This window comes from Rhamphochromis sp. 'chilingali' (genome assembly GCF_963969265.1).
Source record: "Rhamphochromis sp. 'chilingali' genome assembly, chromosome: 4".
Taxonomy (NCBI): Eukaryota; Metazoa; Chordata; class Actinopteri; order Cichliformes; family Cichlidae; genus Rhamphochromis; species Rhamphochromis sp. 'chilingali'.
The window spans coordinates 8,641,768-8,665,250 of record NC_137948.1 but is presented as its reverse complement, the minus strand read 5'-3'; the positions used below and the strand labels follow the sequence as shown (position 1 = coordinate 8,665,250).

Sequence of the window (23,483 nt, the reverse complement as noted above, 5' to 3'; positions counted from 1 at the left end):
GGGGGGGGGGGAGGGGGAGGGAGAGAGGGAGAGAGAGAGAGCTGCGCATCGCAATGGAAGCAAAACAGTAAAAGAGTGAATTCATGATGATGTTTATGTGAAGCGTTTGGATCTTCTTTTGCTGCTGGTTCGGTCAATATTGTTTGGAGAGAGATCAAACTAACAGCTTTAGAATCAGCGCATAAAGGGCGTGAACACAAAGCGCGGACCCGGATCAGCGAGCTGTCGGCTTTCAGCCCCGACTGTGAGAAAGGCTACATCTAACTGATTCTGATCCGCGGGTCGCGCTGTGTGTTTAAGTCTATGTGCAGAATCCCTGTACCTGCTCTCATTTACTGTTTGGTGGTTCTTGAAATTTTGTGAGATGTCACCAGAGATTCTGGCATTTCGGACAAAATAAATTTATATTAAAAAATCGATTCAGGATTTTAATGAATCGATTTTACGTTATCCAAGCCAGAATCGATTTTAATCGATGAATCGATTATAAAAACCCACCCCTAGTCATCACAGGTTCACACAGAACCCTCTGGCTCTGTATCCTGTCTTCACCAAATGGCCAAGGAATAAGCTCAACACAAACAAGATGGCCATATCCAGCTCAACAATTTTTAAAGTGCTAACAGGTGATTCTTTGAGACCACAGATTTTCCCCCCACAGTTTATTGTTTTACTACTAGAAGTGATGAGTATACTTTTAATAATCCTACAGCAGTAATTAATCACAGAGCTGGGAGATGAATTGAATTATGATTTAAATCACAACTCTGGCTTTTAACAACTAATTAAACAAGATCATTGGGATGAACCGTTACGGTTCATCACTCAACCCTGTGACCTGAGACATCAATCAGTGAAAACTGTGGGCCAATAAGGAGCGTCAGATGCCTTCTGAAGGTGGGTGTGATGTTTAAAAGGAAGTGTATCCTGAAACATTTTTATTGATATTGTGGCATGCAGAGGAATAGTGATGTGCGAATCATGAACGAATCGCTCAGTACTCGAGAATCACTTTACTGACTCGTGTATAATGATTCACAAGACCAACTGACTCACTGACTCATTCCTGTTGCTATTGGCAAACTAATTTCATTAGTAGAAATATATCTAGCTTATAATTAAAATTGTGGGGGGGGGGGGGAAACAGCCAGTTTCTTAACAAAAGCATTTCTGCTCTGAACTGGAAGAAAAAACTCTGAGTAGAAAGCTCACATCAAGACAATAGCTTCCCAGTTCACAGTAGCATCGCTCTGCTAACATGCTAACAGCACATTTGAGTTACTCACCCCCTCGCTCCTGTGCTGAATTATAGCGTAAACGAATCACTCAGGACTCACTCACCTCCTCATTTAGATGAGAAAATATATATTTGACACATTTGAGGAAAATACTAATAAAATAAAATAAATGTTCCCTTTAGAAATCTTTTTTTTGTTTTTGCTCTTTTTTGCTCTATAAAAACAGTTGTTTTTCTTTTTCAATCACTCATCTTAGCAGTAGGATTAACATGAAAATCCTTCTCGATTCAGTAAAAAGAATTGAATATACCATCAGAATCTTAGCCAAGATACTCTACATAAATTTGGAGCTTGCTGTTCAACCCAATAACTGTCAGTGACTTTGTACCATAGTATAAACACAACATTGAAGATAACAGTTAACCTTACAGTAATTCCTGTATTACTGTAAGGTTCGGTACCTTACAGTATGAAAAAGAAAAGCCCAACAGACAAACCCCTCTGAGCAAGTACTTGGCGACAGTGGGGAGGAAAAACTTTCTTTTAAGAGAAAGAAACCTCCGACAGAACCAGGCTCAGTGAGGGGACGGCCATCTGTCACAACCAGTCCGGGGATTTTCATAAATCACTCAATGGATTAAAGAGCTATTATTTATATCAGTGATAGAAAGCTCCAAAACAAGAACAAGAAGAAGGACAACCTGACTGTTTACCTTAGTTTTGTTCAAGCTTCAAACAAAGCAGCAGTGTATAACCACTTAATTTTAATTAATTGTTCAGTAAACATTGCTCTGAGGGACTGTAAAGACCTCACTCTATTATACAGCATTTCATTATATCTGCCTATCATTACTTGGCAATAGTTCGGAATAAAACAGGGATATATGTCCATTAAATATTTCACATTATTTTACATTTTCCTCTCAACAACTCGCTCTCCTTCATTTCTATCAGTGTTACCCACACACATGTTAAGATCTGGGTAAATGAACAGCTGCTACTGCTGGACCTGTATCTGCGAACGATCCATTGAGGGGGATGTTTTTGGCGTTGCCTGTGTGTGTCCCACTGCTTTACACTCGCTGTCCTGGAGAAGCTCCCAGAAATTTTAAATACTTTCAGTTAGGAGAGTAGTGTAGGTGATCCTAGCACCAATGATACTGTTCGTCAGCAGTCCACTTTTATCAAACCCAATTCCGATATTGTGTCACATTGTGAGACGTTTTAGTAGGATCCTTAGCATTCACAGGCCAGCTGTAAAATTTGCAATCTTAGTTTCATTCACATCTTTGACCCATTCTGGGACTGCTTTTCTCTATTTAGAAGATACAGTATTTACCTAAATGTGTCAGGTATACCAGTGCATTTGCTGCACATGTACACTCACTGGAGTCTTGTGGAAATACAAAATGCCCTCTGTTCCTGTCAAACAAAAGCTTTATTCTAAATGACTTGATCTCAACAAGTTACATAAACGTTGTCTTCTCAACATAGACAGTGGTCAGAAATGGTAATTTGAGTGTTTTTTCCAAGGAACGCCCCTTCGACTATACATTTTTTTTAGCTCTGAGGAAAGCTAAAAAGGTTCTCCAAGCGGTAGGGCGGTGGACCACTCAACCTTGATGTTTGCTGTTTTTGCATTGCTCTCCTAAACCCAAAATAGTTTTCTGTTTCACTTTTGTGATTTTATTTCTTCTATTCCTCTTATAACTATTTTATGGCTGATTTTAATATTTATATTTACCAGGCTGAACATCTGAATTTTGATGTGTATGAGAATCCCTTAACCTAACCATGTTTCAGCATTTTACATAAGTGTGGTCAGACTCTTTCTCTTTGACAGACTATTTATGATCATAGGTTATTGCATTTGATGTAAACTGTGCCTTGCCTACTCCTAGTTTTAAGTAAACTCTGTCCATGCGAATGCTTTTGAATGCTCTGCTCACTTCAATAATATTTATGATATGGTCAATCATTTCATTGCCATGTGCTTGAGAACTCTGAACCAAATGCACCTCTAAAGCTCAGCCATGTTGTCCTTCAAACCCCCCAAAAAATCACAGTAAAAATACACTTGTACATAATCTGGTCTTCCATAAAAATTGTGATTTTTTTTAAGTCTTCTCGTGTTATCTTCCTGAGTTGTCTTCCGCCACCTGTTGGGGCGCTATTTTTGGAAACGTTCATGTGGGTTGTATAGGAACACTCGTTGCGATGGCGACCATCACTGAACTGAAGTGCGGTAAGAGCTCACTGCCATTAGCATAATTCATTATTTTGTTTCCTAACTAGTATCCTAATACGATCTCAGATCAACCCACATAATTGTAGATGTTATTTTACAAGCTAGCGAAAAGCTACGAACACTGGCAAACTATAAAACACAGAAACATCCTTACCAGCCTCCATTCAAAAGTTTAATAAGTCAGCTACCTAAATGGCAGTGGTTTTAGGGATATTTTAAGGATGAATCAACCCATTGCCGCCTTTATTGTTAACACCTATAATTCGATTCGGCATAGCTAAACACGTAATATACTTTATTCGATCTATATTTTTTCAGGAAATTTTCGCTGCTCGCCAGCGCTAACAGCTGCTAGCCAGCTAGTTCAGAGTTAGGCTAGTTAGCATAGGGGGAGGACATGTAATAAACATTTTCATAAAAATAAGAACAGATTAATGGTTGAGAATTACTACGATTTAAAGAGTGTGTTGTGAAGATATTGACATGAATATGAGTTGTTATCGAAGCGGTCTATAGCTTTAAAAATACCAAGAATATGTTAAATTGGTAAATTTCTGTACGGTGTACGTCGTACAAAAACATCCCGCTTTCATTCGTTAGCTAAATTTACTGACCAAACAGATTCGTTGTACCCATAGGGGTTGTTTAGTTTTCCAATCTATTATCCTTTTTTTTTTTTTTGCTGTGTTAAAAATGTGAATATTTTAGCTTTGAGGGAAACGCTGGAGTCTCGCGGTGTGCTGGGCCAGCTGAAGGCTCGCATCCGGGCGGAGGTGTTCAGCGCCCTGGATGACCAGCGTGAACCGCGACCTCCCCTGTCCCACGAAAACCTGATCATCAACGAGCTCATCAGGGAGTACTTGGAGTTCAACAAGTACAGATACACAGCGTCTGTGCTGACTGCAGGTGGGTGAGGTCCAAAAAAGTGCAAGCTCAACATTTTTTATTTTATTTTTTTTTACAAACTTTAAGAACTGTAACTACTATTATTATGATTATGATTTATTACCTACGACCATTCAACTGCTTGTCAACACAAATGTATAATCAGCCAATCACATGGTAGCAACTCAGTGGACTCAACTATGTAGACTTGGTCAAGACAGTGGCTGTCATAACCAGCAACTATTGTTGAGAAAAGTGAATATTTTTTAGCACTGTTTGTTTTCTCAGAGTCGGGCCAACCCGAAGTTCCTTTGGACAGACAGTTCCTGGCGAATGAGCTGAAAGTCACTGAGGATCCAAGCTCCAAGTCAGTGTAAGTGTAGAAAGCAGGATTTAAGAAATACCAGTACATTCTGCTACTGAACATAATGTTCAAAAATTAGCTGAACTCTTTGGGGAATGTTCAGAGTGGGCGTAACAATTTGACAGTGTCCCCATGAATCCTCATCATAGTTGTGCACTGGCTTGATGACTTGGGAATTTATTCTAATTTAAAAAAATAAAATAAAATAAATTAGCACTTATCTCCATGTACCGCCAGTAAAAACTGAAAGGCGTACAATTTAAAATAATTACTATCAGTCACCTATTTTCCTTCTCTAATGAAAACTTAATTACAATTCTTTTGTTTTTTTATTTTGCAGACCTCTTCTATATGGCTTAGTGTCCCACTTTGTGAACAGCAGTAATAAGGGAGGGAAGGTGTTTCTGCGAGGCGCTGCTGCCATTAACACTCCTGGAACTGATGCCTAAAGTTTGATGATACAGCAGTGACTTACTATGTTGTATCTCGCCTCTGTCCTTGTAGTTATTCAGCCTTTACAGCGTAAAGTCTGTAAGGTCTTGTTAGCGCAGTAATCTTTGTGTCTTTGTTATAAATTGCCAAATGTTCTTTGTGGCCTTTTTTACATTTTGAATTTATTATCAGACTTCAACACTTTATTTATATTAGTCACAGTGTAATCCTAATAATTAATAATCCTAATTGTTTTTGTCATAGTTGAGTTAAAGGATTGAGATTACATTTGTGATGTATTTGGTGTTTCATTTTGTAAATATGTGATATTTTTTGACTGATTTTTAACAGTGTAAAAATAATAAAATCTTTATTTTTATTCACCAACTGCAATTGCTGATCTCATTCTCCACCATATGGTGGCAGTGTCACCACAGACAAAACTGAAGTCTGCTTTTTTCATAGGATTAAACAACTTTCCTATTTTTTCAGTCTTATGCAGCCAATCATTTCTAACATGCATACTAACAGTACTGGGTTTGACTTGTTGGTTGGTCTGGTTCACTGGGGCCTCCCTGTGCTCGCATGTGTCCTACCCAGCATACACACCACATCTCACACTCTGATAGCTACGATAGAATCCGGCCTCACTGCATCCCCGAATTAGATAAACAGCTAAGGAGATGAATGGATGGACATGTTACACTGTAACAGGTCCTAAAAGACCTTACAACATTGAAGATATTGAGAGCAGGACCTTGAGCATAAAAGTTGCAAATATAGCAGAGACCACAGCAAGTGCACTTTAATTAAGCTGCATGCATTAAACAGGCCTCTGAGGCGATCATACAGCTTGTACATTGATATGAAATGTTGCAGGCTTTTCCAAATTTACAAGACTTATTCATTGTGAATGCAAGCACTTTCTCTTTTACAGTTTTCATCATAGGGTGATTAAAGTAGCTGCTCCTCAACATTGACCAAAATAACACTTTCCTGTGATTGTTTTAGTGGTCACTGTATTGTGTGAAACTAAACCCACCCATGATCCAAAGCTGTGCCCTTCAGTTGCTTATATAAATGAACCTAAACTAAGGTATAATGCATCTTCCAGACTTTATTCTGTAGCTTCTCTCTTTCATGTTTACTTCTTTTTCTCATTTGCTTGCTGCAGCTTAAGAGAAAAGGCAATGAGGTCCTTCTTACCTTGATAATTTTATTTTATCTGACCCCAAAGACCACAAAACAACAACAGTAAATCAACAAAACTTAATTATATCTATGTGTATACTGTGTGTAGCCCAGATCCCACGCTAATTATGCACTGCGTCGAGCTTTTCACATAGTTTCTCACCGTTTTAAGGAACTTGACATTTTTATCTCAAACTTAAAGCCCTAAGTTTCTGGAAGTGATTATCTACTGAGGCAGCCTTTTATTTCTTATCCTGATTACTGATGTTGGGCACTTAGTTGCACTGTTTAAACCATTTGTAACCTGCTCTACGTCTAAGTTATTTTTAGGTTATACACATTTGTTTCTGCTCATCATAGGTCTCAGATTCATCCACTGAAACAGTGAAGTGATAATACTGAGCACATGGTGTATTATCTTGAATTTGGCCACAAAATGATTGATGTACCTTTAGTGCAGCTTGTTGAAGAGCTTAACTGTCTACGGTGTCCTAATTTATTGTTTCCTAGTATCAAATGAAAATAGCGCTATGTCTTTGTTCGTCTGAAAATGTCTGAATTTACATGGTTTTACAAAAACAAACCTGATTTTTCCTTAAAGCTGAGGTACTCAAATACCTACTTCACTGACATCTGATATATCCATTCTCTTTAAAATGCCTTTACAAGCTCCTGAAGTTGAACAATGACATGATTGTTCAATTGGCAGCTTGCCCCATAATTGGTAGCATTTCTTCTCCACTGTATAAATTAGTTGTATGCAAAACAGGCAGCTGTATAAATAGTGTTAAATGCAGTGATCCTTTGACTGCTGCAGACTGAACTGACGTTTGCCTCTGTGCTTAAATTAGAATGCAATTGCATTCCTTGGGGGTCAAACATATCCATAAACATGTTTTCTCTCCAATAGATGACCATCTATAGACATGAGGATGAAGAAAAAATACACATGAAACATGCTGTATGTACGAGATCTTAATATGATTAACATTTGATTTCTAAGTGAAAATCCTGCTTAGGTTTATTTCATTTGGAGTGGGATTTTGCCATCATTCACTCAGAGGTTTAAATCCATGTTCACTCCCGCTGTCTCCTCCTTAAAGGTGTGTCAGGACAAAGTTTAGAACAGATTAACTTTCAATACAAATAAATAATAATCCTTCCTTCTACCTTCATCCATTATTATGGCTCTTATTCTGGAAAATGATCCTGTTATACACTGTTTAGTTCAGAGGGAATCCCAAGTCTCTGTGTACTTATTTCAAAGGCATTAGCCTCAAGCTGCAAATTGTTAATTTCATATTTTATCTCACTAAAAATAACAAGAAAATAACAAGTCTTTCTCTTGTGTGCACTAAACAGAAGCTATAAACCAGTTGTCTGTCACAGCTAACTGCAGGTAAATAGAGTTAGAGTTTGGAGCCATAGGAGTAACTTTGTTTGAACAACCCTGTTGCTATTGAACCATATTTAGTCACTGGAGCTTGGGGTGGTTGCCTGTGCTAGACTTTGAAAGTAACACAGAAAGCTGCAGAGATTCCATACAGACGCCATTCTCCTTATATGGCACACACTGCAACTTCTCTGTTCAGTGTATCTGTTCCTCTTTCCCTCCTCTTCACTCTTCATCCCTCCCACTGCCTGTCTGTGCTGATTTTTTCAACCCATGGTCCTTTTCCACGAATGCCACCCCATCTCCTTGATGTTGGCCAGAGGGAACCTGAAGGCCCTTAATGTTGGTCTTAGGTCTGTCATCAGTTTTTACACAAACAGACACACACGAACACAATGCTATGTCTCTGGCGCAGTTATCAACCAGCAGTTTGATTTACCGGGACAAACAGAAAAGTGTCCTTATAAAGGAAGTTCCATTGGAAAGAAGCTGCACACAGGAGGGATGCAGCAGGACAGGGGAGGAGCTGTTTGCTGTGTGTGTAGCAACAGAAAGATGGGATGTGCACACACACACACACACACACACACACAAAGAAACTCACATTCATTATGCGAATTATGAGTTATGTACTGGTGGGAAACTCTCCAGGGAGGTTACAGTAAAAGGGGATTCCTATGCAGGGGACAGCTGGTTTTCCTTATGAGGAGTGGGAACGCATTGCATAATCTTTAAACCCTAGAACGTGTAGGAGTGAAGCACACAGTTTTATAATTATGATTCCTGTTCATTTTTTCCCACTGTTTAGCCTTATTAGATTCAACTCAGAGGTGTGTGGAAATAAATAATACAAAATAAGGAGGTAAAAGCCCAGATTGCAATTTGAAATAATATTTTATTAGACTGCAGTTAAATTGTCTAAATTGTAAAGACTTTCTTGATTGCCTTTGAATAAATTCTTTGAAACATGACACCTGTAAATTATGTTAAAAAGGTTTTTCTACAGGGAAAGTACATAGAAATACATTTTTATTATATTGAAAATGTACTGCCACAGACAGAAGACAACTCCATCCCACACATCCACTCCTACAGCCATTGTAGAATAACACATACATCACCTAACATGCATGTCTTTAAACAGTAGGAACTGGAACACCTGGAAGAAACACAGACATTGAGAGAACATACAAACTGATAACAACAGTTAATTATGATTCAAGGCGCCCAATAAACGCTTGGCTTGATTAGTGCTGAATTACTAAATATTTTTGAACCAACTCTTTCCAAAGAAATTAGTTAAGACAGCAAGTGATAGCATGTTTTTAAGATTAGACTCAAATTGAACCAATTATTCGGCTTCTGTGTTTATTGTGGGTCCAGCTTTTATGATTCAATTAATGGAAACAACAAATCAAGTCATGAAATGTTCCTAAAATCTGTCATGATGCATAAAGAATAAACACATAAATTCAAGTTGAGCCATGCTGTTTACCTACAAACACACATTTGGCTTGTCCATCTACAAGAACGTAAAGTAATTGAACTAATTCTTTGGACAGGAGGGAGAGGAGAGGATGTTCCCTTTGGTAAGGTTATACTATTACACGTTTTCTTTTATATTTTTTAATATAAACTGCAGTTACTTTTAAAATATCAAGGTTTAGTTATCTAGTTTTATACAAATGATCTCATTTTAATTAATAAAAAACAAGTTATTATTTAATTTAACACAGTATCACTGACACTAAAATATCTAGTGTGTGAGAATTTGAGTTAATCGGTCTATTAATCTGAATAATGTGCTTATGGTAGACTCATAACCAAGACGTAGAATGAACCTTGCTGTGTTACATAGGCTTGATTATTTTTCGGGGTATTTTAATGTAGTTTGGCTCATGATGTAGTTAATTTTAACGAGAAGTTCTATATCAATTTGGATCATTTTATTTATAAAATATGTCACATGTATAAACGTGTTGCACATTAAAATCTAAAAAAAAAGGTCTTGTAACATAAATGTTGTGGATTTAGATGTACTGGATTTGTTAGCTGCAGTAAATTTCAAGATATTAAAAAAAACTGATGAAACTGTATTACACGCCAATTTATTTTACAGCCATAACCTGACCTCACAGCCCGTGTGTGCGCTAGTCTTACACACAAACATGATGTCTTTGTGCTGGAACAGTAAGCATGGAGATTAGGGAGTTATGGTGTTTTCCATTTTACTGTTGACTGTTATATATGACCTTTTAATCCTCTGCTTCTCTGTCAGCAGCACCCTCCACTCCATTCAGCGCCTTTTCATTCATCTTACATCCCTGTGACTCCTCGAACCTGCTGGTGTCGGCAGTGCGCATGTCCGTTGCCTCCGCAGCCCCGCTGACAGATGTAGACTGCAACTGGACGATGCTGCAGCTGGAGGAGGAGGGTCCCCTCGTACAGCTCCACCTTCGCGCAACAGTCCGCAGTTTAAATAGTAAGGCTTTGAAATTGACGAGGGTCATTTGGACTGTTCGCTTTTGGAGTACCTCGTCAACGCCGGCTTCTCCAAACTCCAACTTTCCAAAGCCAAAGCTCCCCTGAACACCCGTTTCTTCACATTATGTAAGTATATCCTTTAGTGGAAGCGTGCAGCGGCGGTCATGAAGTGCACCTGTCAATCGGCATCCCCTCATAACTTTAAATGCGTTTAAGGAAGAGGGAGTCTGCGTGTTTTCCTGTAGATAATGGCGGTTGCAGAGCTTTATTGTGAACTTTGTAGCTACTATGAAAAATTATTTTAAAAATATGCTTTAATTAATGTTTTATGGTAGCCTAGCATATGAGTTTTATTCATAACTTCTTCTGACAGTTAAAAGCAATGACATAGTTTACGTATCTGGGCGTCAGCTCATTATGTAATTATACATCTCCTGTATGCAAACACTTATTTGTGCATTAGATAAAGTGCAACAGACGACGTAGTATTATTGTTAAGTTAATCAACTACAGTTAATACTGTAAAAAAAATACATATATTAAATAAAACTGTAAAAAGTATTCGCGATCATAAGGAAAAGGGGAAAGGTCTGTCTATCTAAGAACCACATCCCACTGACCACTGAGTTTCCTGTTTTCCAAATATGGTTGTATTGGGCTGCATGTATATCCAGTATGTTTTCCCTGAAGATGCAGATAGCACAGACTCGTGACAATTTTCACATACAGCTAACTAATCTTGTCATGATTGGTTTGGAGGAGTGATGGACTGATTTTTATATAACACTCTTCTGCTCTCCTGAGGCACTCAAAGCGCTTTATACACGCCTCATTCACAAATTCATACAAGCCTTTTTTCTATGATTAAGCGCTTTCTGTCTAACATTAACACACATTCATAGCAACTTGGGGCTAGTATCCTGCCCAAGGATATTTGGCATGCAGACGTAGTCTCCCTTCTGTTTTATTTCAAGGGCTTTCACTGTCATAACCACACAAGCTAATGGACAGTCTAATAACTGAGTATTTCAACTCAATTATATATATGTAAAACTTGGATGCAGCTTTAAACAGATTAATTTTGCCACAGCATCACAGGTTTCTGGATGAACAGTTAAAGGAACAGTTTGGCAAGCACTGGGATATTCCTGGTCAGAAAATAAGAGGAAACACTTCCTGGAACAAGTCAAGTGTATATTTTAATAAATTCAATTAAACTATTTTCATGTTTTAATAGCAAACATTGAGCAAAGGCCTGGAAAACCTGATGCATCTGAGTTTATTGATAAAAGGATAACAGGAAGAAGAGAGAAAAGTTGTAAAATTGTCAGCCACTCGGTCAGCCACAAATAGAAAGGTCACTTAGTCTCCTGAGTGATATTTCCACTTGTTTATTATTTTTGATAGAGACTCTGGAATAATGATCCAGTTTATTGGTCTCATCACAAGTTTTATTTTTAGCCTTGGTGTGATATTTTTGACAAACTAGAACCGAGACAATACTGATTTGGTTTGATGATTACACAGGAGAGAGTTTAATATTATATTTAGTGGTTAAAGTTATGACAGATCAATAATACTGGATTATGTGTAGTTTAGTCTCATGACGAATAAAGATGCCAGAGATGACAAACCATCGTCGTGACTGTGAGACTTTTCCCTCTGAACCCTGTTCTGTCTTCAAGATACACTTACTGAGCACCAAACTGTATCAACACCACAGAAAGTGAGAGTGGACTCCACAACTATTAAGCATTAACTCAAGTTGGTGAGAAAGGTTAAAGAGAGTGAGGAGGAGCAACTTGATTGGCTGCACACACTTAAGTATACGGGGAGTGTCAGGAAAAGTTTGTTTACATTTATCTGCAGAAAATCACCAGATCATCAGAGGGTTCCTTCCTTGTTTTCTCAGACGTGTGCTTGACTTACTGCTTTCATCCACTGACATATAGACAGTGTTTGCTTCTGCTTCAAGCTAATACTTTTACAGTATATTTTATAGTTTGTTTGTGACTTAGTTTGTCTAAGACCAGGATTTCATATATAAGCTATCTTAGGTTAGAAAGTAAAACATTTTTTCCACTTAAAAACTTGCAAACTTGTTTCATTTTATCCATCACATTATGGTTTTATAGTTATGTAACAGTCCCTAAATTAGATCTAATGGGTTCCGTTTTTTTAATAACACTTGAAAAGAATTAAGTGCATGTACATTTACTCTACATATTTCTGTTAGCATTTCACATAAGCTCGGGAATGCTCCTTTTCAGACATGACTGAGTCCCAGGCACCTGTTCATGATTTAACCAGTGCATTTAAAAATGAATGCTACTATGGCCCCGTGTGAAGCACGATTGTTAAAGCTCCGGGCCCCCCTCAGGCTCTCTGCCTTACTGTTATCATTTTGGAGTAAACGACAAGGCCGGCAAGAGACATACTATTCCCTATATGGGCTTTGTTTGGGAGTTCACTTGCCTTGCTGTTTAGGTCTGCAGAAAAGAGCCCTGCTCCAGAGAAGGGGTCCATATATGGTCATCACAGCACGAGACTGAAGCCTCAAGCAGGAGACAGAGAGAGAGTAAGAGAGAGCAGGAGAGAGAGAGAGATGCAGAGTGAAAGACCGGAAAAAATGGATGTTGACAATTAAGCACTGACTTGACTGAGTATAAGTAAATGCCAGCAAGTATTAATGGTTTAGAGTTATTTGAGATAGAGCTGTTGACAAAACGTAGCGGTCTTTGTTGCTGAGTTAATTAAAATCAATTTCCCAGCCTCAGTCATTGGATCTACAGTAGGGAGGGGAATTGTTTGAGCTCTTCCCTTGTGGTGTGTGAGAGAGACAGGGAGAGAGTGCAGGGTCGAGAGGGGGGTGGAGGTCTGTGAGAATGGCTGCACTCTGGAACTCCCCGATAGATGAAGCATATTAACTCCTTGGGTTACGACCACAAGCAAGGAGGCAAATTTATAGCATGTCTCCCACTAGGACTTACTCATTACTTGACACAGGGTTTTGCTATCTATAGGCCCAATCAGGTACTTCCAGTACCTGCAAGTGATTATTGTCTCTTACTGACTGCTGCTACTGACTTTCCGTTGCCTCTTTTCTCCCTTACTTGCATTCTTTCTGTCATCCATCTTTGTTTTACTTACTGCTCCCTCTTTTCTAACATTCAGTTAATTTTTTGTCATCGACAGCTGGCCCTTCACCTTAAGCCAAGATGTCCACGAAGGCCCCTACCGAGGATGAGAAGTTCCTCTTTGTTGACAAAGACTTCCTCAACAGCCCGATGGCTCAGGCTGACTGGGCAGCCAAGAAGTTGGTATGGGTTCCATCAGAAAAGCATGGCTTTGAGGCAGCTAGTATAAAGGAGGAGCATGGCGACGAGGTGCTGGTGGAGCTGGCTGATAATGCCAAGAAGATAACAGTCAATAAAGATGACATCCAGAAGATGAACCCTCCCAAGTTCAGCAAGGTGGAGGACATGGCCGAGCTCACCTGTCTAAATGAGGCCTCTGTGTTGCACAATCTTCGCGAGAGGTACTTCTCTGGGCTCATTTATGTAAGTATTTACTAAAAACAAGCGCATGCTCACAAAATAGTTTATGCCTTATTCTTATGGCAACTTGTTGACTTTGTTATCCCTTTGTTATTTGGATTGGGATGTACAAACTCTGACCCTAAATAAAGTACTAGAAAAATGATGACAAACTATGAATTTCCTCAGATTATTGTACTTTTTACTACTACTACTACTACTGTCTCGTTCTCTGGCAGAAACAAGCATGCAAACTGTGCAAGTTGTCCTTGTCTCACCTTTCTTGCATTCTCTGCTCTCAGACATACTCTGGCCTGTTCTGCGTGGTGGTGAATCCTTACAAAATGCTGCCCATCTACTCAGAGAAGATCATTGAAATGTACAAAGGAAAGAAACGACATGAACTACCCCCTCATATCTATTCCATCTCTGACAACGCCTATAGAAACATGATGCAAGGTAAGATGCTTACTACAAAACTCCTCTTGTGATGTAGATGCTTTCATACTGCAAAGACATGTTCCTACCCATGTTAGCTCTGTAATGGGGCTTTTTTATGTTATCTATCCAAAGTATACAATAGAAAAAGAGTCTTAGGCAACCCTTTCTTTATGTTTTGCTTCCAAGGAGCCAGACTCTAGTATTTTTAAAAGTGGTTCTCCAAATCAAATCAAATCAAATCAAATCACTTTTATTGTCACATCACATGTGCAGGTACATTGGTACAGCACATGTGAGTGAAATTCTTGTGTGCGAGCTTCACAAGCAACAGAGTTGTGCAAAATACAATAATGTAAACAAGCAAAATACAAGAATGGCTACATCTGAAACTAATAAATATATGTACAATATATAATAGTATATGCATTTCTGGATGTGTATACTAAATATTTTTCTACGTGTGTGTGTGTGTGTACACATATTTTACAAATTAAATAGAGTAAACAATAAATAAAATATATAAAATAAAATATACAGAGTGAGACATGTGCAAAACAGTGGCGTTACTGTACAGTATGGAGTGCATAATGTTAAAGTTCCAGTAGTGAAGCTGAGGTGTCTATGAAGTGTTCAGCAGTCTGATGGCCTGGTGGAAGAAGCTGTCTCTCAGTCTGCTGGTACGGGACCGGATGCTGCAGAACCTCCTTCCTGATGAAAGTAGTCTGAACAGTTTATGGCTGGGGTGACTGGAGTCCTTGATGATCCTCCCCGCTTTCCTCAGGCAGCGCTTCCTGTAGATGTCTTGGAGGGAGGGAAGCTCACCTCCAATTATCCGTTCAGAGCACCGCACTACTCGCTGGAGAGCTTTGCAGTTGTAGGCGGTGCTGTTGCCATACCAGGTGGTGATGCATCCAGTGAGGATGCTCTCAATGGCACAGTGATAGAAGGTCCTGAGGATGCGGGGGCTCATGCCGAATCTTTTCAGTCTCCTGAGAAAGAAGAGGCGCTGCTGCGCCTTCTTCACTGTTTTGTTTGTGTGTACTGACCACGTAAGATCCTCAGCCAGATGTACACCAAGGAACCGGAAGCTGCTCACTCTCTCCACAGCAGCGCCGCTGATGGTGATGGGGGTGTGTACTTCTCTGCACCTCCGGAAGTCCACTATCAACTCCTTTGTCTTTGCGACGTTGAGGGTGAGATGGTTGTCTTGACACCAGTGGGTCAGGGCGCTGACCTCCTCCCTGTAAGCTGTCTCATCACCGTTGGTGATAAGACCCACCACTGTAGTGTCGTCCGCAAACTTCACAATGATGTTGGAGTTGTTAGTGGCCGTGCAGTCGTAGGTGTAGAGTGAGTACAGGAGAGGGCTCAGTACACACCCCTGTGGAGCACCAGTGTTCAGTGTGACGGGGGATGAGGTGATGCTGCCCAGTCTGACCACTTGGCGTCTGTCAGACAGGAAGCTAAGGATCCAGCTGCAGAGGGAGCTGCTCAGTCCTAGATCCTGCAGTTTCCTGTCCAGCTTCGAGGGAACGATGGTATTGAATGCTGAGCTGTAATCTACAAACAGCATTCTCACATACGTGTCTCTCTTCTCCAGGTGTGACAGGGCAGTGTGTAGTGTCAGGGCTATGGCATCATCAGTGGACCTGTTGTGGCGGTATGCGAACTGTAGAGGGTCCAGTGAGTCGGGTAGTGCAGAGCAGATGAAGTCCCTGACCAGCTTCTCGAAGCATTTGCTTACGATGGGGGTCAGGGCTACAGGTCGCCAGTCGTTCAATGAGGAGATGGTGGAGGATTTGGGTACAGGGACGATGGTGGCCATTTTGAAGCAGGCTGGGACTACAGACAGAGAGAGGGAAAGGTTGAAGATGTGCGTGAACACTCCAGCCAGCTGAGCCGCGCATGACTTGAGGACGCGGCCGGGAATCCCGTCCGGACCAGTAGCTTTGCGTGCGTTCACCTTCCTGAAGCTTCCAGGTTTTCTAAAGATCTTTTATAGTTTTTCTCTGGACATTGGCTACCTTTTGTTGTTGTTGTTGTTTTGTTTATTAAGCCTAGTATTGGTTCCCTGGCATCCAGTATAAAAGCATAACTGAATAGAAAGACACACAATTGAATGTAATCAGTCACTGACTGGCCTCCCCAGGGCCCAAACTTCAACATTTTTAAAGCAGTGTGGGATAATCTTGGAAAACAACAGAACAAAAGTCAGGCAACACCCAAAGAAGAGCTTTGAATGTCCTTCAAGAAACCTGGAGAACTATTCTTGAAGCTTAATTAAAGACATTACAAGAACAGCCTGACCCTGGTAGCTCAGGCTGTGTTGAATGATGAAGGAGGTCATACCAAATATATGCAAACTCGGTTTTTGCTTTATATACTGAATATAAATGAATAAATTCAGAATTGTTTCAATAAATTGCTGTAGCTATTTTACTAGGAACTTTTGACTTTTGCACAGCACATGCTGAGATGGGCTACAACATTTATAAACTAAAATGATCAGATCAAAATGATAAATAATAAACTGAGACAAGAAAGCAACAAACGTAAGTATATCTTCAGCAGGCCTCACACATAACTGAATAAAATCTGCAGGCGTTAGCTGCTGAAGCTCTTAAGTAAGCTGTGTCAAATTGAGCTGTTTGTTGGCAGCTTTAAGAGCTTGTTGTGGGTGAGTTGTGGTGGCTCTTGGTGACGACAGGCTTATCACACTGTCATGTTGACAAAGTGGTTGACAAAACTGCAAATTAATCCATGAAACTGATGGCTTAAAATGCAGAGCCATGTTTATAATGTAGTGAGAACAAAAAATACACTCATTAAAATGTAAAATGGTATGAAAAACAACTCCAAAATAGTATTTTGGTCTCATAGAGGTGATGGTAGCAGTCTTGGTCATGCTTACAGTAAATGTCCCTGCAGTGATTCAGAGTGGCTGGTTTCCCATAGAATCAGAGTCTGTGTTTCCAGGGGGTCTTGCCCACTGGGTTTTATGTTGATATGACGATGTGTTCTCTCAGAGGACTTGACATCTGGATTGTGAGATGGTTGAGAGATGGGTGGAGGGCAATAAAACATTTCCTGTTTCAGAAAACCCTCTTGCTTATTTAAAAAAAAATTCTTAGGGAGTGTAAATGCCAAAGATTTAACAAGTTTATTGGTCCTATTAAATGAGCCTGAGACTTTTGTCCTTTGGTTTGAGGAGTTTCCTTCCTAAACAGGATGTTTGGACAGGAGTTACTGTAATTTAGAGAGTTATTGTTTGGAAACCATCAAAGAAAGTTGTGTTATAATTTCTTCCACTACTGTACAGGCCTCACACATACATGCACAGCTGTCAATTCTGATAGGGTCATTATTACAGTATTGAAGTACACACCTGAATGAACTTTGAATTTCAATGCTAAAAAGCTTGAAGAGATCCAAACAAGTAATCAGGTACTCTAAAGCTCTGTATTTTGTTGTCATTATAATTCCTTTAGAGAGTATGTGATTCACACTGTGATATACAAAGCAAAATAATTGTTCTAGGATGTAAGCCAACAACTTGAAACTATATTTCTTTACCCGGGGTACTTTTGTTTGAGAAAATGTCAGTAGCATCGAGACCACCAACCTCTGACACCCTCTCAGACTGTCCCCGGCAGCTTTAGGTTTTCCTACATTCATCACTTAATCTATTTGTGTTGACAATGCTGCATGAAATGTATGGACAGCCCATGCATGAGTACGGAGCCCTGCAAGGGATATTGGAGGAAAAAAAATTAAGATGAACTTTTGCAAGATCTTGCAAACATTTTGCGAGATCTCACAAAATAGGCCGCATCCTTCAGAGGCCACCAGCTCGAAGCTGATCAGGAGGTCGAGGCACTATGTGCCAGGAGTGCGGTGTTCCCTCCGGCTCTAGTGGGCCTCGACCTCCCGGTCAGCTTTGAGCTGGTGGGTAACAGACGTCTCCAAAAACGTCGGAGCACTTTTGCAAATATGTGATGTCTTGATAAACCAAGCAGATATTTGAAGTTTACACAGCTACATTTTGTGACCCATAAAGACTAATATTAAAACTAAGTAGCTGCCTCCATTGTTGGATACTGAAATTGGCTAGACCGCGCTATGAATTCTGGGATAGGTTGGGCCACGAAGGATACACCGACTTGGCCTTCAAATGCGACCTGCGAAGGATTTGTGGAGGAAGACTTTTTAAATATCTCCCCAATTATATCAAGACTGATGCAAACATATCGAGATAAGTTTGCATCACTGGGGTCAAAGCTGAGTGTAGCCAGGAGCTGTCTGTATTTGTGTCTGTGTGATGCACTTATGTAGTTTATGGATGAAGCTTGTGCATCCAGTTTGCTGGCTCTACCAGATATAGTCACATCAGGCTTTAAAAAAACTAACAGACAGCTATAAACCATAGTGGAAGTTCAAAATGCAAGTCCACAAAACAGGGAGTTGCAAGTCCACGTATATATCGCATTACGCATTACGATCAACGATGACTGATCAAAGAAAATAAAGAAGCCTATCAAATGTGACCGCGCCGATATGTAGAACAAATTTGGAAATAGATATACTGAAACACCAGTTTGTCTTCAATTTGCTAAATTTGTTTGGCAATGACAATATAAATAACTTAATTGGTCTTTGATAAAGCAACTTAATGCTTTCTAATGCTTTTCCGTTACTAATAAGGTGTACGCACTGAGTGATTTAACGTTACAACAAACCAGGATACAGGAAAATACCTCATAAGCTATAGTTTGTAAACACAGCATCAAGAGTAACCAAGAAGAAGGGAGGATTGGTGTTTATGTGGCGTTTGGATTATACATCTTCTGTTCATCTCTGAGAACGAACGCTGGAACATAGCAGATGCTGTTCAGTCTGTGTCTGTATGTGCAGAAGAAAAAAATGTGTTTTGATTTGGTGCATTTATTTCAGACTAAACATTTTTTTCGGACTTATCATATATGTGACAGTAGAAATTTAAGCTTGGACCACCCATTTAGCTGTCACGTTTTAACAACTGGGACTTAAAGTGCTTGAGTAAAGAAATCAAGATAAGTCGGCAGCGAAAAATAAGAACAAAAAAACCCACAAAGAGAAATATAAAGAAAAGCATAGAAAAGACAAGAAACAATTAATCAAAAATATATTCATTCTTTAAAAATAACAAAATGTCTCAAGTCTCGTGCAAAGGTGAAAGAGACTGTCTCATATGGGTTTAAGTGAACTCATGATACGTTTTCCTCGTACTTATTTTCTATCACTGTTACTGTTACAATGGTGATGATTATGTTAAATGAAATTTCAAGTAATCCATGTGAGCCCAAAGTTCAGGCTTCGAACTATTCTCAGGCCGTTTGTCCTGCTCTTAGACCTGCATGATGTCAGCGAGACTGGATATCTTTAATATGATGATCTAAGACACACAGCGCAGGCTGTTACCACATAAAGTCCCACCTACCTGATGTTTAAACTTTCTGTTTATAAGGCAGGGGCAGTCAGAGGACAGTTGGTTTAAATGGAAGGGATGGCAGCTAAACAGCTTGATTTGAGACAACAAGATCCAGTGTTATTTTGAAATGTGAATCATGTGGTTCAGGAATAAGAATAGCTCATGGAGTGTGAAATCAGTATGATAGGTCCTGTTTAATTTTTAAAGCTGGGGGAAAAGTATCAGTTTGAGAGGGGCAGCGAGTCAGAGGAAGGTTGTCTTAAAGGCAACTTTAATGAGGGTCATGGTTTAGATAAATAAGAGTGATTTTGAGCTGTAATGTAAAGCTACTGTAGTGGAATAAAAAAGGAACTGGAAACGAGCATAGCTGTAGCTCAGGTGGCAGAGCAGGTTAGCCACTAATCAGAAGGTCGGTGGTTCGATCCCAGGCTGCCTCCTGGCTGCATGCCAAATATCCTTGGGCAAGATACTAACCTTGTTTGCCTGCTGGTGGTGGTCAGAGAGCCCGGTGGCGCCAGTGTCCGGCAGCCTTGCCTTTGTCAGTGTGCCCCAGGGCAGCTGTGGCTACAATGTAGCTTGCCATTGCCTGTGTGTGAATGGGTGAATGACTGAATGTAGTGTAAAGCAGGAACTGAGTAAAGTGCTATACAAATGCAGGCCATTTACATTAAAGTCTCCTTTTGATTCATAGGGTCTGATTGCTTGAAGCGTAGTCTTTTTCATAATTTAAACCTTTACAATATCAATGTCTCAAGGGTTCTCTATACACCAAAATAATATAAGAAAAACTATGACTGCCAGGGAGTTGTTATTGTTGATGCTTTGGTAGGATTTCCCATGAAGTTGTGACTAATGAAGCAGGATGTTCTACACTGAGTGCTGTAGTATGAACAATTCACATGTAAACTGGAAGTGGTGCATAACTGAAGCAAATCCAGATAAGTCTCCTAAGCTCTGAAACATTCCTTCTTTAGTCTTGGCCAAGATCCCATTCCTCCAAAATTGTACTTTGGTCTTTGATGTCCGGGAGATAAAAATGTAAATTCCCGTGGGGAGTTTTCTGTCCCCAGCAGCAGATGATTGACATGCTGTCCTTCCGTGCTCACAGTATATTTACTGGTGCAGAGACTCATATAATCAGATTTAATTCTCGTGACTTAATTAGGTTCACAGATTTTTTAAGTCTCATTCACTAATGTGAGTGCATGTTGTTTTTGGATTTGTTACAAGAATTCACAAATCTGGCCACCTTACTCTCTCTCTCTCTCTATGTGTGTTGCTGTCTTGCACTCTGCCTTAATTAGGAAGTGCAGAGAGGGAACAGGGTACATTTCGTCTGTATGTAAGGAATGAATCCAGTGGAACAGCAGCCAAACTGGAGTTCACATGGAGAAAAGGCATCCACCCCAGTTTACAGTTCAATGGAGGCTGGACACTGTATCTGTGTGTGCAGAATAGAATAGAATAGCCCTTTATTGTCACTGTACTTGTTCGACGAAATTATGAGTGCTCCACCCTAATTGTGCAGGAGTGTGCTGCTGGTTTATCTTGTGTGTGCGTGTGTGTGTGTGTGTGTGTACTTGTATGTGTGTGTCTTGGGGACCGCTTTAAATTTTCCACCTCTAAAGAGAGGACAGTTTGGCAAAGTGAAAACTCAATTTATGAAACACCTTCAAAGAGTTTTGTTGAGACTAAGGTTGATGTAATGATGCAACAGGGTTAGAGAGGAGCGGTTAGACTAATTTCTGTTGAACAAGATCACATTAAGCCCAGTTTAATCTCAAGTGCCAGACAAGTTAAGTTGTTGTAGTACCACCAACATTTTTCCTTTCTTTAGTAGAAAGAAGTTCATTAAACATTAGACAATTAAATATAGAGTATCTGTTAAAATCAATAGACAGTAAACATCATCATATCGTGTGAGACAGCTTTTCCACCTTCAGTTAGTCTACTGTCACTAAAAAGAAATGTTTTGGATACGTCTCCAAGGCTAGCTATCTTACTTCAGGCTACAGGCTATGGGGGCTATAAAATTGAAAACAATTAGTGCTTTGGTTTGTGACGTTATCCATTCTGTCAGTGCAATGTTTCCTGGTGCAATAAATGGGGAAAAATTTCCAAAAATGATGCCCTCCTCTCTTGCAATTTTAATTTTCTATGCAGTGGGTCAGATTGGACAATAGATATAAAAGAGAGGAAGTGCCTTAAACATTTCTTTCTAAAAGGTAGAAAGGTAGTGACTCCTCTAGTTGAAAAAAGATGATGTCCAGTATAAGAAAACTACTTACACTCTGACCTCAGTAAAGACTGTACTGATGAGTGCATGAACTCAGTTCAAGTCTTATGGAATACAGCAGTATCAGGAAGGACATTAAAGCAGGGTATGTTTAGGGGGGACCATATAAATGTGCACAGGCCCTCATGTCTGGTTTAAAAGAAATTGGAAATTGTGTGGCTCAAAGTTTCAGAGATGAAATTTCACAAATCAGTGGGTGACATCATGGTCGCTATGTCCATGTTTTATATAGTCTATGGAACTCTTTGGGAGACGTTTGACACCACAGAGATGGAGTGAAGTGTCAGTAAATAACCTCACAAAGTTAGACATGTCATTAGATTTGTGTCCTGGACATGTGGATGATAATCAAAATGAAAATGACACTCTTCAGTGTCAGAATGAGGAATTGTCTCCCGTCATTCACCCTACCCTGGGTCATTTTTGTTGCACAGTTGCATAGAGGTTTATGAGGCTGCCTAGTATGCCATTTGTTCTGTTCTGATCACAAATGCCCAGAAAAGTTATCTCTCTTTCAGCAATGTGCACCATACTCCCCCAGGGGTGGTTTGTACTGAAGTATACAGTTACAGTTTAGCCTTACATGGTCTTCGTGTAATCTCCCTGGAGTATTTTTGGAGACAGTCTAATGACTCATTGTTTTTGCGCATTCAGAGTTCATTTTCATGTGTAAAAATCAAAGTATTTTTAAGAGTTACATGTTTTCTTTGGCACAAGGGAGTAAATCACAAAGCCTAGCTGGTGTTTTAAGTTTGACAGTAGATTGATCTTTATTGCTGGAGAATTACATGTGGTTTCACAGTAGTGCATTTGACTACTTTGCATGGTGAATATAAGTGGTAGAAAGAAAAGAAAGAAAATAAAAGTCCCTCATGTCTATCATGCACAATAAAAATTACAAATGTATTCTACAGTTACTGCAAATTTATTTAGCTGTATCATGAATTTTATGTTTAAAAGTATTCAACATAAGTTGTAATAAAAATAATCTAACACTGACTCTCTCTTGATTCTACAGATCGTGAAGACCAGTCCATTCTCTGCACGTAAGTGAAAATCTCTCTCCTCCATGCTCACCTGTTCCATCTCTGCATGTTTGTTTTTTTACATTTTAAACATCACATAAAAGCAGGAGTGAATGCTACATCTGTTTGTGTGCAAGAACAGTTACATAATGCTTGTGTAAACATAGATCTAAACAGACGAAATACCTTTTTGGTCTCTCAGCACCGTTTCAACCATTAGTGCCAAAAAGAAATGATTTTGTTTGTCGGATTTTGTTACCATGGAGTCATCTTGTATTCAAAGACAGCTAAACTGGATGTGCTTTAATGCTTTTACGGTGCTCCCAGAGGCCCCTCTCTCCTCTCAGACCCTTACTCAGGAAGTATGCCCTGGATCCTGATGGGAGAACCAGATTAGCTCTGCAAATGTGTTGGCTCTATTTTGTTTGTTTATTTGTTCTAAACTAATTATTGAGAACTTTGACTGGGCAATTGGACATCCAG

At 39.6% G+C, this 23,483-nt stretch overlaps 2 protein-coding genes across 5 annotated transcripts in view; both read left to right on the top strand.

The window, feature by feature from the left end:
* The first annotated feature begins 3,392 nt into the window (after positions 1–3,392).
* cep20 (centrosomal protein 20) lies at positions 3,393–5,654 on the top strand. Its single transcript, XM_080881588.1, has 4 exons — positions 3,393–3,483; positions 4,195–4,392; positions 4,660–4,744; positions 5,076–5,654. The coding sequence occupies exons 1-4, from the start codon at positions 3,456–3,458 to the stop codon at positions 5,182–5,184; spliced, it is 420 nt and encodes a 139-aa protein (XP_080737714.1). The 5' UTR covers positions 3,393–3,455; the 3' UTR covers positions 5,185–5,654.
* Positions 5,655–10,155: 4,501 nt separating this feature from the next.
* The window catches only part of myh11a (myosin, heavy chain 11a, smooth muscle), a 35,031-nt gene continuing 21,703 nt past the window's right edge, over positions 10,156–23,483 (top strand). The window contains exons 1-4 of one of the 4 annotated variants that reach the window (XM_080881563.1): positions 10,156–10,361; positions 13,431–13,795; positions 14,074–14,230; positions 22,994–23,021. In XM_080881563.1, the coding sequence (XP_080737689.1) occupies positions 13,454–13,795; positions 14,074–14,230; positions 22,994–23,021 (527 nt within the window). In that variant the 5' untranslated portion in view covers positions 10,156–10,361; positions 13,431–13,453. Of the gene's footprint in view, positions 10,362–13,084; positions 13,269–13,430; positions 13,796–14,073; positions 14,231–22,993; positions 23,022–23,483 lie in introns of those variants that run through there. The other 3 variants (XM_080881560.1, XM_080881562.1, XM_080881561.1) reach the window with 3 other exon arrangements.

What these genes read in the sequence shown, in the direction of transcription:
- cep20 (XM_080881588.1), top strand. Translation starts at nt 3,456, where the DNA reads ATGGCGACCATCACTGAACTGAAGTGCG. An exon ending in CATCACTGAACTGAAGTGCG is followed by an intron (nt 3,484 to 4,194) that starts GTAAGAGCTCAC and finishes TGAATATTTTAG; the next exon opens with CTTTGAGGGAAACGCTGGAG. An exon ending in AGCGTCTGTGCTGACTGCAG is followed by an intron (nt 4,393 to 4,659) that starts GTGGGTGAGGTC and finishes TTGTTTTCTCAG; the next exon opens with AGTCGGGCCAACCCGAAGTT.